The sequence below is a fragment of the Gadus chalcogrammus genome, chromosome 3 (genome assembly GCF_026213295.1).
Source record: "Gadus chalcogrammus isolate NIFS_2021 chromosome 3, NIFS_Gcha_1.0, whole genome shotgun sequence".
In the NCBI taxonomy this organism is placed as follows: domain Eukaryota; kingdom Metazoa; phylum Chordata; class Actinopteri; order Gadiformes; family Gadidae; genus Gadus; species Gadus chalcogrammus.
In genome coordinates, this window is record NC_079414.1 from 25,364,910 (window position 1) to 25,377,881 (window position 12,972).

Here is a 12,972-nt window from a genome sequence, read left to right on the forward strand (position 1 = left end):
CTCCAACGAGAACATACCTGCTCCGCTGCCCTTTTGCTCTCTCTCATTCACTCACTGTTCCCCCCTTCCCCTCTTTTCTTCCCTTCTTTCTTTCATCTGTCACTGAGATTCCTCCCTCCCTCCCTCCCTCCCTCCCTCCCTCCCTCTCCCTGCTTCCCTCCCTCCCTCCCTCCCTCCCTCTCCCTCCCTCCCTCCCTCCCTCCCTCCCTCCCTCCCTCTCCCTCCCTCCCTCCCTCCCTCTCCCTCCCTCCCAGACCGGTCGCTTGTGTTTCCGTGCGTTCTTTTGTCTCCTCCCATGCGAGCGTCAACTCTGTGTCACCGCTCACACGCCGTAGCCAGTGGGCGGCTGGCATCCACACCAACTCTCTCTCTCTCTCCCTCTCTCTCTCTCTCTCTCTCTCTCTCTCTCTCTCTCTCGATCTCTCTCTGTCTCTCTCTCCCTCTCCCTCCTCGCCCATCTCTTTTCATCCCCTGTGTGTCCCTTCTTCTTCTTCTTCTTCTTCTTGGTGTTGGTGTTGGTGGCTCCAGACCGCGGTCCACACTAACAGTGAGCACAGAGGGGGGGGGGGGGGGGAGAGCATGGGAGAGAGAGGGGGTGGGGAAGGGGGAGAGGGAGAAAAAGAGAGAGAGAGCAAGAGAGAGAGAGAGAGAGAGAGAGAGAGAGAGAGAGAGAGAGAGAGAGAGAGAGAGAGCGGTTGGGTGTTGTAGAAAAGAAGTGGAGAGTGCAGGAGGTGGTGCGGGTGGAGGGAGATGGGGGGGGGGGGGGGGTCGTAGATCAGAGCCGTCGTGATTGAGCCATCTGCTGAGAGAGAGGCCAGTAACACACACACACACACACACACACACACACACACACACACACACACACACACACACACACACACACACACACACACACACACACACACACACACACACACACACACACACACACACACACACACACACACACACACACACACACACACACATAGCCTTGAAGATCACCACTGCCCCCCGCTGGTCAGTGGCTGAAACTGTGCGCGGTGCGCCCGGGGGGGCGGATAGGGGGGTGTCTGTGTGTGCTCGGAGCCGTCAGTGGGTTAATGTGTTCAGCGAGTGGCACTCTCCACCGCAGAGCTGTGTCTGGTGTAACGAACACACAAACGTTCTCCAAAAAACGTTCTTCACGCATTTAAGGCTTTCGAGCCAATTCACTCGCGCGGTGTGTGATCGCGGACTTACTTATGTCCTCGCACGCGACGTTTTACGCATTCCAATCTACGATGTACGTCTACTCGTCTCTCAGGGTTTGGAGTGTTTGTGTGTGTGTGTGTGTGTGTGTGTGTGTGTGTCTCAAAGTAGCCTCTGAATGTGGGCCAGTGAAGCCCTTGAGAGACTGCGTGTGCGTTTGTGTGTGCGGCCGGCGCCGTAAATGTGCGCATTTGTGAACGTATAGCGCAAGTACCGGTCTGTTTGTGTGCGCTGTATGTTTGTGTGTGTAGGTTTGTTTGCGCTAGGTGTGTGCGTGTGTGTGTGTGCTTGGCAGGTCAGTGTACACATGCTCACTCGGTAGGTTTGTGTGTGGCTTTGGAATCGGGCGCCGCTTTCCAGCCATACCCTCGTTAATGTGGGACTCTTTCTCCCTTCACCTAAGCCTCTCTTTCTCCCGACCGACTGTCCTAAACGACGTCAGCTCTCTCACAGCCGTCTAACCTTTAATAGATTTCGCCAACGCCGCGCTCCCATTGGCCGGTACGCCGTCCTTCATCCTATTAGAGATTAGCATACGGATGAGTGGAGGAGGAAGTGCTCTTTATATGCTAATGAGGGGATAATGTATGCGCCGAGGACCCACCGGTGCCCCAGCGGGAAGACCCGGGCTGGGCTGGCCAAAAGCATCACAGAGAAAGGGGGAGAGAGAGGGTAGAGAGGGGGAGAGCGAGAGAATGAGGGAGAGAGAGAGAGAGAGAAGGAGAGGGGAGAGATAGAGAGAGAGGGGAGAGAGGGGGAGAGCGAGAGAGAGAGGGAGAGAGAGATGGAAGAGGAGAGAGAGATAGATGGGGGGAAGAGAGAGAGAGAGAGAGAGAGAGAGAGAGAGAGAGAGAGAGAGAGAGAGAGAGAGAGAGAGAGAGAGAGAGAGAGAGAGAGAGAGAGAGAGAGAATATGGATGAGAGAGAGAACATGGGCGAGAGAGAGAGAATAAAAAGGGCGGGCCATCTGATGCTCTCTCGCCCGCCCCGTCTCACTGATACCATGAGTGTGCCCAGCATGGCTCAAAGGATGAGCACAATGCAGCGGGGGGGGGGGGGGGGGGAGGTGCACATGTGTGGTTGTAGCGAGGCCGAGTGTGAGGCGTGTGTTGTTAGCACATTAGCCAAATCACGGCTGTTATCGTCTCTGCTCTTGACTCAGTGGCTGCTCGGCCCTAACGGGACCACCAGTGTTGTCTAAGGGGGGGTCTCTCTCTCCTCCCTGTGTTGTGTCAACGTTATTTCCCTGTGTTATCCTTTCTAACCTCAGCATTAGCGACCAAAAGGGGATCTGTCTCTCTCTCTCTCTCTCTCTCTCTCTCTCTCTCTCTCTCTCTCTCTCTCTCTCTCTCTCTCAGTCTCTGTCTCTGTCTCTCTCTCTCTCTCTCTCTCTATCTGTCGCTCTTTCTCTCTCTCTCTCTCTCTCTCTCTCTGTCGTTTTCGCGCTCTCTCTCTCTCTCTCTCTCTCTCTCTCTCTCTCTCTCTCTCTCTCTCTCTCTCTCTCTCGTCCCCTCGTTCACAACTCGTCCATCAACTTCTTTAGGCAAGAACGTGTTTTGTGTCCATAAAAGGTCAACAAGTTTACAAGCCCCTCCCCCTGTGTCTGTGGATTGGCCGGGTCGGCCCGCCCTAGCCTTTTGTTGCCATTGGTCCGTGGGTCCGCTCGACAGACGGACAGACAACCCTAACCCCCATGTCCTCTCCTCTGTGCCCCTCCCCAGGAACAAGGCGTGGTCGGGATGTCGCGGCCGCCCGGCGCAGTCCCGCCCCCTCACGCCGCCGGGGGCGTGGCTTCGGGGATCGGACCCAACCAGGGGGCGGGGCCGCCGCCGGGTTACCTGGGCAACCCGCAGCAGGCGGCCATGATGAAGCAGATGATGGCCATGGAGCAGGATAAGAGGCTGCAGCTACACATGATGGAGCAGCAGAAGCAGCAGCTGCTTCGGGACCAGCGACAGCAGCTCCTGGCTGAGCAGGTACGCAGAGAGGGGGAGGGGGGGGGGGGGGGGGGGGGGGGGGGGGGCGGTGTGGGTATGTGCGTGTGTGTGTGTATGTGTGTGTGTGTGTGTGTGTGTAAATTAGTGTGAAGGTGTCTGTGTGTGGGTATAAATTTGTGTACGTGTGTGTGTGTGTGCACGTGCATGGTTGTGTGTGTGAGCGTGTGTCTGTCTGTGTGTGTGTGCGACAGTTATATGTGTGTGTGTGTGTGTGTAAATTAGTGTGAGTGTGTCTGTGTGTGGGTATAAATTTGTGTACATGTGTGTTTGCGTGTGTGTGTGTGCATGATTGTGTGTGTGAGTGTGTGTCTGTCTGTGTGTGTGTGCGACAGTTATAGGCCCATATGTAGAGCATATACTTGCGGGTGAATCTGTGATAATATGAATATATAATAATATAATACTCTGGCACATAAGTGGCACAGGAGATTGAGAGGGGCTAATCCTTAGCTCCTTTATCGGCTCGCAAATTATCCTCAACAAACCCCGCCCGTGCATTCAGCTTCCCCTTTTATCTCGAGTGTGTGTCTGTGTGTGTGTGTGTGTGTGTGTGTGTTTATGTGTGTGTTCATGTGTGTGTGCGCCACCTGCTGTCAGAATTGGTTGATTTTCTTTTCATTCGCTCTCCACGTGGGAAATTCTGTGTTTAACAGTTCTGAACTCTGAAGTCAACACTTAATGCACTGCTTTTTAATTGGCACACCCTCGCACACACACACACACACACACACACACACACACACACACACACACACACACACACACACACACACACACACACACACACACACACACACACACACACACGGAAACACATACACACACAGGCACACAGGCAAATCCATCGAGGAGGTCCCGAATCCTTCTGTTGTTTTTTTTTCAATGCCGTTAAATGGCTATTACACGGGCACTTAAATAAACAAGGCCTTGTGCTACCAAGTAAGTGATTCAACATTCAGCAGACTGAGAAGCTGGTATGCTCACTGTCTGAAGCAACTACCAGTAATAGATACGTGTGTGAGCCACTCGGCAGCTCTGACTCGGCCTCCACACTGGGCCGCTTTCTAAAGGGAAGGTTCAATAGTGGAGCTCTCCATCAAACCTGTAGAATACCCTATGTACTAGCTAGGTACCTGCTGATCTCAACAAGGACCCCCAGATAGGAAATATGCCACTGACTGGAAGCTGCTGTAAACAAACAAACCTCTGCAGGAATATATAATCGTTATCTTTATATTGAAACCGTGCGTACATCTTGTTTGGTTTGATTGCACACGGGAACATAACATGTCCACACTTGTGTGGCAAACTAATGGCAAACTAATAACCCAAGGTTCGGACACACAATATTGCCGACACACAGCCATGCATATGAACACAGTGGAGTCCCTCCTCCAGTTATAAAGTACACTAATGTAGGAAGACCGCAGCGACACAAGAAGGTATCAAGAAGGTATAACAGCATGTCTGTTATACTGTTGTGTCGTATGGTTTCTAATATGTGTGTGTCTGTGTGTGTGTGTGTGTGTGTGTGTGTGTGTGTGTGTGTGTGTGTGTGTGTGCTTCAGCTTCAACAGCAGCAACATCTTCCGCGGCAGATGGGTCAAGGCCAGAGGAATCCTTACCCCCAAGTCAATCAGTACCAAGGTAACACACACGCACGCACACACACACACACACACACACACACACACACACGCACGCACACACACACACACACACACACACACACACACACACACACACACACATTAGAAACCAAACGCACATGCACGTACACGATTACACACACACACACAAGTACACGTACACACACACACACACACACACACACACACACACACACACACACACACATTGAAGATTGTTTTACAGCTTATAGACAAGAGAATGGAAAAATAATGGCGGTCTCAGAGTTGACTCATGTTTTTGTACATGTATAACACAGACATCAGCATCTCCAACTCATATAAGGGTTTCACAGGGTCCTGTCTTTTCACAATCTGATGCAAAACTTACAGAGAAAAAATACTGCAATCGAAAAATATTTGATTGGATAAATGGTTCCCCCCGACGACCACATATATATAGTCGTCCATGTAGACCCACCCTGGAGGGGCCGTTTAGCGCGAACCGTCTAAGCCTTATCGTAACGGTGTAAACCCAACACAGAGAGGCCCTGACACATTTCCACAAGATGTTTGTTAATGCTCTTCAGCATTCCCCTGCCTCTCTTTCCCTCCTTCCTCCTCAAATGTTCCCTCCCTCCCTCCCACCTTTGATAGATAAGGCATATTCCACTTCTGCCTGTTACCACGGCAACCTGTCGGTCCTGGATCCCCCAGAGTTCCGGCGAAGTCGGCTGAGAGCAATAAAGGAGGGAGGGATGGAGAGAGGAAAGCATTGGAGGGAGAGAGGGAGGGAGAAGGAGTGGGAGGGAGGGGGGGGAGAGAGGGGGAGAATGAGTGGGTGGGAGGGATGGAGACGGGGAGAGAGAGTGGGAGGGAGAGAGAGGGGCAGAAGGAGTGGGAGGGAGGGAGAGAGAGGGGCAGAAGGAGTGGGAGGGAGGGATGGAAAGGGGGAGGAAGAGGGAGAGAGGAAGAGAGAGGGGGAGAAGGAGTGGGAGGGAGAGAGGGAGGGAGAGAGAGGGGGAGAAGAAGTGGGAGGGAGAGAGAGGGGGAGAAGGGAGGGGAGGTGATGGCATTGCGCTGGTGGCGAAGGAGAGGGGTTTGGTGGTGGAGCAGCAGACAGGACTTGGTCTGCTGGGCAGGGGATACAGAATGCGGGGAAGAATGAGTGGGTGACGCAAGGATGAGGACAGATGAAGAGTGATGAGGAGGAGTGAGGAGTGACAGGACACCAAGAGGAGTCACCCAGAATAGTATGTCTCTTTAGAGCCGGGCGTGTGGATGTATGTCGAGAGATAGGAGATACTTTCAGGGCACTTCCACGGGGGTAATTGCTCTGATTGCTTCTGGACTTCCAACTCGTCGACTACTCGCTGGTAGAGTCAGTTTGCAATTACAACAGTGTGCACCCGGAACGTGATTGGCCTAAAGTCCAACATATTTGATTGTTTGAAAAGATTTTCCCTCAAAACTTGTTTCCCGTTCCTCCATGTCAAGACCCTCCATACACAAAAATCGATGCAGCTCAAAACAACTCACTCTCATCTGTCAATCTGGTAAACACATTCACACATTTTTAAGATGTCTCTGCGTACATTTCAAAATTAAGCATTTTTATGGATTCATTTATACATTTTTTGAGAATAAATTAAAAACCTAGCATCTAAAAATGCATATTTCAGTACTTGCTCAAACAAGTAGGCCAGCCCTCAAATGTAGCATCAACAATAACATTAACGCCGCTCAAATCTGTGTTAGGATGGCGAAGCGTAACGTCTCACCATGGGGCTGTTTACCGGCCAGGTTATCTAGATACCTCAGATCACGTTAACTCCGTCTCAAGGCCCCGTTGCGGTTGTGTCCTTAATGGCACCGGTTAGCGGTTGAAACGGCACTAGCTGTAAGCTGGAGGATTAGTGGAGCTGTGTCAGAACTTGGTTTATTCAGGGATTTACTTTAATTTCCACCCTAGCTCGTCTCTTCGGGCTCGCTGCCATTTTGGTTCTATATTCAAAAAAAGTGTTGTGGGCCAAGTTTAATTTAATTTTAAATGTACTCTTGAATTATACTGCTTCATTTTAGATCATAGCCCTTTTTTTAATTACCAATTTAAAAATTAAACCCCTTCAATCGAATCAAATGTTTTGTTGCACAATATTCTACCATAACTCTGAACACACTTTAGGATCCCTCTCTTAAGAATCCCGAGCTATCTACCTGGAACGTAACTCTCACGTTCCTTGTCGTCTCTCTAAAGTCTCTCTCCACACCCTCCTCCCACACAGGCACTCCTCAGGAGATGGCCTCCAGGAACCAGACTCTTCAGAACATCCGGGCTGCACGCCTGCTCCAGCAGCAGCAGCAGCAGCAGCAGCAGCAGCAGCAGCAGCAGCAGCAACAGCAGCAGCAGCAGCAGAATCAGCAGCAGATGGTTCAAATGGGCTCTGTTCAGACCCAGGGGGGCTCGGTGGGACCCCAATCCGACATGAGCCTCACGTACAGCGGGCAGGGCTCCAACCAGGCCTCCCTGTACGGTCTGAACCCTTCCATGAACCAAATGGTCCACCAGCAGCAGCAGCAGCAGCAGCAGCAGCAGCAGCAGCAGCAGCAGCAGCACCAGAGCCAAAGCGTCCAGGCCCCGATGGGACTCCCGCCCCAGCACAACCCAGCTGGAGGCCCGCCAAGGCAGGCTGGGGCCGGCCCCGGGGTCGGGGGCATGCCCGGAGGAGCCGGAGGCGGCGGCGGCGGCGCGTACGGGGGCCAGGGGATGTTGATGAACTCCATGTCCCAACAGGCCCTCAAAGGGCCCCCCAACGCAAAGGCCCAGGCGCAGAGACTGCAAAGCATGCTGGGAGTCGGCGGCGGGGGCGGCGGGGCTGGGATGGGGCCAGGAGGCTGGCCCCAGCAGCAGGGGCAGGGGCTCCAGGCCATGTCGGGCAGGACTACAGGCGGGGGTGGCGGGGACATGGTGGGCTTTGGAGCCCCCCAGGGCTATGTGATGCAACAGGGTCAACCCCCGCCGCGCATGCCGAAGCAACACTTCCAGGGCCCGGGCCAGGGGATGCCCCAGGGTATGGACCCCAGAGTGGGCCACCCCGCGGCGGGTATGGGGGGCCCCATGATGGGCCCACACATGGGCGGTCAGCCCAGGACTAACCAGACCCGGCCCATGGTCATGAACCAGGGGGTGATGGGGCAGGGCATGGCCGGGATGGGGGGCTTCGGGCCGGGCCCCGGGGGGCCGGGCATCGTGGGCGGAGGCGGAGGAGGCGGGCCTTACGGACCAGGGGGCGTGGGGGTGGGGGGTCCGCCTCAGGGCTACCAGAGGACAGCCAATCAAGACATGTCACCCTACGGATACGTGGGCGGGCCCCCAGGGGGAGGAGCCTTCGGACTAGGGGACGGCTCAGGGGCGGAGCTTGACTCGAGTGACGGTTGGATGGAGGAGTTCTTCCCCAACCAATAGCCAACGGACTACGGGCTGCATATTTTCTACAGTACGGACTGAGAACACGACACAGACTTTTGGCTGGCATGTATATTTTTGGGTTTGTTGTAGCGTGAATGCGTTTATGTGTGTGTCTGTGTGTGTATGTGTGTGTGCGTGCGTGTGTGAGCAACACGGGTGTTTGTTTTGAGACCAAGCTGTAGAGACACAGAATAGTATTAGTGAAAATCCATCATCCATCCATCCATCCAGATTCATGTATCCACCAACTCTCCAACCTCCTTGCAGTCGAGTGTAATGATGCCATTCATGTGTTACAAAGTTTGCAGCATCAACAGCCCCCCCGCACCCTCAAAGGCCTCTGGATCAAACAAGGGTTAAAAGGACATGAATAATGAAGGGGAAGACGGACTGTTTCCGTGTGTCTTTGTGTGTGTGTGTGTGTGTGTCTGCGTGTATGCGCCGTGTGTGTGTGTGTGTGTGTGTGTGTGTGTGTGTTTCCATCTCCTCTCTGCAGCCCCACCCAGTGCTAGTCTTCAGACGTTTCAGTCCACCATGTGAACGCCAGAGGAGAACAATGGAGCAATGAGAGAGAGAGAGAGAGAGAGAGAGAGAGGGAGGGAAAGGGAGCTAAGTGGAGGCGCTTTCTCTCCCCTCATCCTCCTCCCATCGCTCCTCCGATTTCTCCCCCCCCACCACCACCATCACCCACTCCCCCCCCCACCACCACCACCCACTGCTATCTTGAGGGCCACTCTCTTGGCTGTCTACACTCCTCTCACTAGTTAAACTGTGAAATAGCCCCCAATACGATAAGTAATGTCCGACTACGGAGCCACATGGGCTCACTCTGCCCTCTAGTGCCAACGACCGGGATAACCCAGCCAGGCACTCGTGTGTGCGATTGTGTGCAAGTGTTTGTGTGTGTGTGTGTGTACCAATGTGAAGAAACAAGTGTGTGTGTGTGTGTGTGTGCGTCTGTGTCAATTTGAAGAAACAAGAGTGTGTGATTGTGTGTGTGTATGTGTGTATCAATGTGAAGAAACAAATGTGTGTGTGTGTGTGTGTGTGTGTGTGTGTGTGTGCATGTGTGTGTGCACGCGTACTTTTGTGAAGAACAATGTTTGAATGCATGTGAGTTTGTGTGTGTGCGTGCGGAGTACATGTGTGGGCGCCCCTTGTGTGTTTGTGTGGACCCTTGTGAAGAGACACGGAGACAGGGAGAGAATCGGCAGCTATGGCAGGTACTTGGACGCCAAACCAACCAGACGTCAGCCAGAGAGGAAGAGCATATGTACCGGTCCGTGAGGCAGCTAACAGACACATACTTCAGCTAACAGACACATACTTCAGCTAACAGACTCTTCTACTTCTCACCATTTGTCGATGCAGACACACACACACACACACACACACACACACACATCTCTATATCTATCTATATAGATATATCAGAATGAAACATAAAACGGGATGGCTGGATTGAATTGAATGTATTCAAACACCACAAGTGACTTTATTTTAGTGAGAGAGAGAGAGAGAGAGAAAAAAATAGATTGACCTTAAATAGGCCTGGCACTTTTTCTTTTTATTTAAATGTTTGCTCAGTTTACACAATATTTAGCCAACGCTATTGATGTCATTGTCCGCTGACGGAGAGAAGGGAGTCGTAGTCCGGTTTTCATTTCCAAGACAAGAACATCCTCGCAATCCAGTGCAGCCTTCCATCCCACCGGGACCCAGAGCTTATGCTCCGCCCCCCCCCCCCCCCCGGCACCGCCCTGGGTTCCCTCATACCGTAGCCAGAACCCCCCCCCCCCTTTTGCTTTTCAGCTCGAACAAAAAAATCAAACATTGTTTTTATTGTAACACAACTGTGAAGAGAGACAAGCCGCCCTAAACCCAGCGCCTCGCCGGGAAAATAAAAACTCTTCCAAGCTCTGGAAGCGGTTTTTATTTTCGTAGGCTTGACCAAACGGGGACAGGGACTTGGGCTGTGATTGCAAACGAAAGATTAAATAAGGACAACCTGGAAAACACAGAGTGGGGAGTGTAAGTAATACTCGGCCGCGTGTGAATCAGTGCTTCTATCAGAAGGAGTGGCTCTTCATATCGTTTACCAACGAGAAACGTTACTAAAACTCCGAGCCTGTTTAAGGCCCCTGGATGTCAGTCAGGCATTGTCATTCTGGCTTGACTTCATGGTGCACTAATCCATCACAAACACACAATGGACACAACACTCCTCCACAATGTCATGACATGTGATTCATGAGTAACGCATTTGAATGTGCTCAGCATCGTAAGACCAGAAAGCAAGGTGGATACCGTAAACAAGCCAAAAAGCCTTTTTCTGTGTAAACTAAACCTTTTTTGCTACCATCTCAAAAATACTTTTTTTCTCGTGGTTGTCGTCGTGGGGTAGTCCAGCCCTTTAAATACAACTCTTCGTCCTGTAGTGTGTCCCCCGCGCCCAAGCCCTGGGCCGATTCCTGGGTCATTTTGTCACGTCGTGGGCCAACCGGCTGTTCCTCGAGTGGTCGTGAGTCTCAAATGGATGGTGATGTTTTGTTTTTCTGCACATAAGTTACAGTGGTGATGGTCCCCGCTTTCACAAGAAGAACAAGAGCGAACTCTGCTACAAGGAACCATGTCCATCTGATCTTCTGCCATTTCAATACCAGTCCGAGTCTGCCGACGATGTGGGAGGTGCACCTCTGAACACCGTGTAGGACGGGTTAGACCGTAGCGTAGCTGCTGTAACAAGGGAGGCCAGGGGGGTAGAAACGCTTCTCGGTTAGGGGTTGAGGTCTCAAAAAGTCATACTTTCTACTGGTTCTTGGCTGCTTCAGAGCAAGGGTTCGAGGACTGAAAAAGTAGAAGGAAAGAAAGAAAAGCTTTCTCCAAATATCAACCGGGACCAAGACCAAGTCAAATGTAGACGACCTTTTAATGAAACTGTTGTTGATGTTCTCGTTTGGATCTGTTCTGTTTGTCCTTGCGTTTTTTTTTTTTACTGGTGCTGACATATATGTGATTATCAGAAAAAGTATATAAAAGATGATGGATATTTGTAAATATGTTTTTACAGGTTTAAATACAGCAGATAATACAGTCTCTACTCTGTAAAGAATTTAATGTTTGTTGGAAAAATAGAAAAATATTTTTATTTTGAGACGTTTTTTTGTTTTTGTTTTTCACCTTTTAACCCATCTGAGCTATGCCATTGCACTTCAGACAATGTCTTACTACTAATTTGTATTGTAATCCTCCCTCTTATTTTTATTTTCTCATTTTTTTCTAGTTTCAGATTGGACTCTGTTTTAAAGCAGTGCTTATTTTTCTTTTTATCCTGTACAGTTCTGGAGGAGTTCTGAAATGTTAACAAAAAAGAGTTACAAAAAACGTTTTGGTTTTTCAAAAAAGATACAATAAAGAGAGATTGTTCTCGCTGATCATATTAAATGAACCTTTTGGTCTATCTCCAATGTATTTGCTTGCAAACACGGTATAATGCTGAAATAGTGTGTGCCAACCCAGTGCTCCCGTCTTCCAGTAAACCGGCATGCCAAAATGGCATGTTTGCTTCAAGGTTTCGGTTTTCAAAAGATGGCAAATGAACATTCAGACATTACCCATCAGACTGAGTAATTACAGCCATAATGTTTTTATCTATTAAGAGGTAATTAGGCTACTTACACTTGCACGTGCCTAAACCCAGAGACTTTAATCACGTGGAATATGAAACTCAGCCGTCCTGGTAGGCCTATCTCTTCCTGTGAGGAGAGAACCCGAACACACTTTCTGCTCAGCCTTCTTTATTTCTTTATTCACTTCTTCACTGGTTTCATCTTCACTTACCCTCATCCTCCTCTTTCCAGCATGTCTTCGCCACTTAGACCCTTCCTACCTCCGTACTTTCTCATCACATCCATTGTGTTTGTATTTCTGTTAAGCCCTGTTTCTTCATTACTTTTGTGCAAACCCCCCCCCCATGACACGCACCACGCACACACCCACACCCACACACACACACACACACACACACAAACGCGCGCACTTATTTGTTCGCTCACCCATCTGACATTGATGAATGGAGTCTTGCAGAGATGACAACATCATTACTCATGTTGAGCCGCGACACCGCCGAGGACAGAGAGGGACGCGGAGAAAGAGTGAGAGTGAAGGACGAGGAGGAGGGCGGGAGGAAGGGTGGGAGGCAGGTAAGGGAGGGTGACGCTGACGCAGTAGGGAGACATTGCGCGGGCAGTTTCGCGCTGGACGCACATGGTTGAACGCATCCCAAGCTCGGAGACCAACGCCAGTCAGTGTTGCCAGATTGGGCCAGATTTGCCGCCCAATCAGGGCCAATCTGGCAACGCTGACGCCAGTAGCCGCCCTACTCCCTAGAGACTGGTCTGTTGATCGCGGCTCGGAAGTGGGAATGAGGAGCTACTGGCAGTTTAAAGGTCTGCGATGTGGATGGTGGATGTTTGTTCTTGGTTAGTTTGCCTGGGGAAAATTGCCTCAAACTAGAACACAAGGATATTGAAATTAGCAGTGGCCTACGGCTATTGTGTCAATAAAGTGATGAATGTTCTGCCAGTCTAAATCCTCAGTCATTTGTGTGCTCAGTGTAGGCACCAAGCAGCTATTTTAGACAAGGG

At 51.1% G+C, this 12,972-nt stretch overlaps 1 protein-coding gene across 1 annotated transcript; it reads left to right on the forward strand.

Moving 5' to 3' along the window:
• Nucleotides 1–1,265: 1,265 nt before the first annotated feature.
• On the forward strand, nucleotides 1,266–8,976 carry LOC130380128 (mastermind-like protein 3). Its single transcript, XM_056587311.1, has 4 exons — nucleotides 1,266–1,289; nucleotides 2,954–3,208; nucleotides 4,798–4,876; nucleotides 7,143–8,976. Exons 1-4 carry the CDS (start codon nucleotides 1,266–1,268, stop codon nucleotides 8,321–8,323), a joined length of 1,539 nt encoding a protein of 512 aa, XP_056443286.1. The 3' UTR covers nucleotides 8,324–8,976.
• Nucleotides 8,977–12,972: the final 3,996 nt, after the last annotated feature.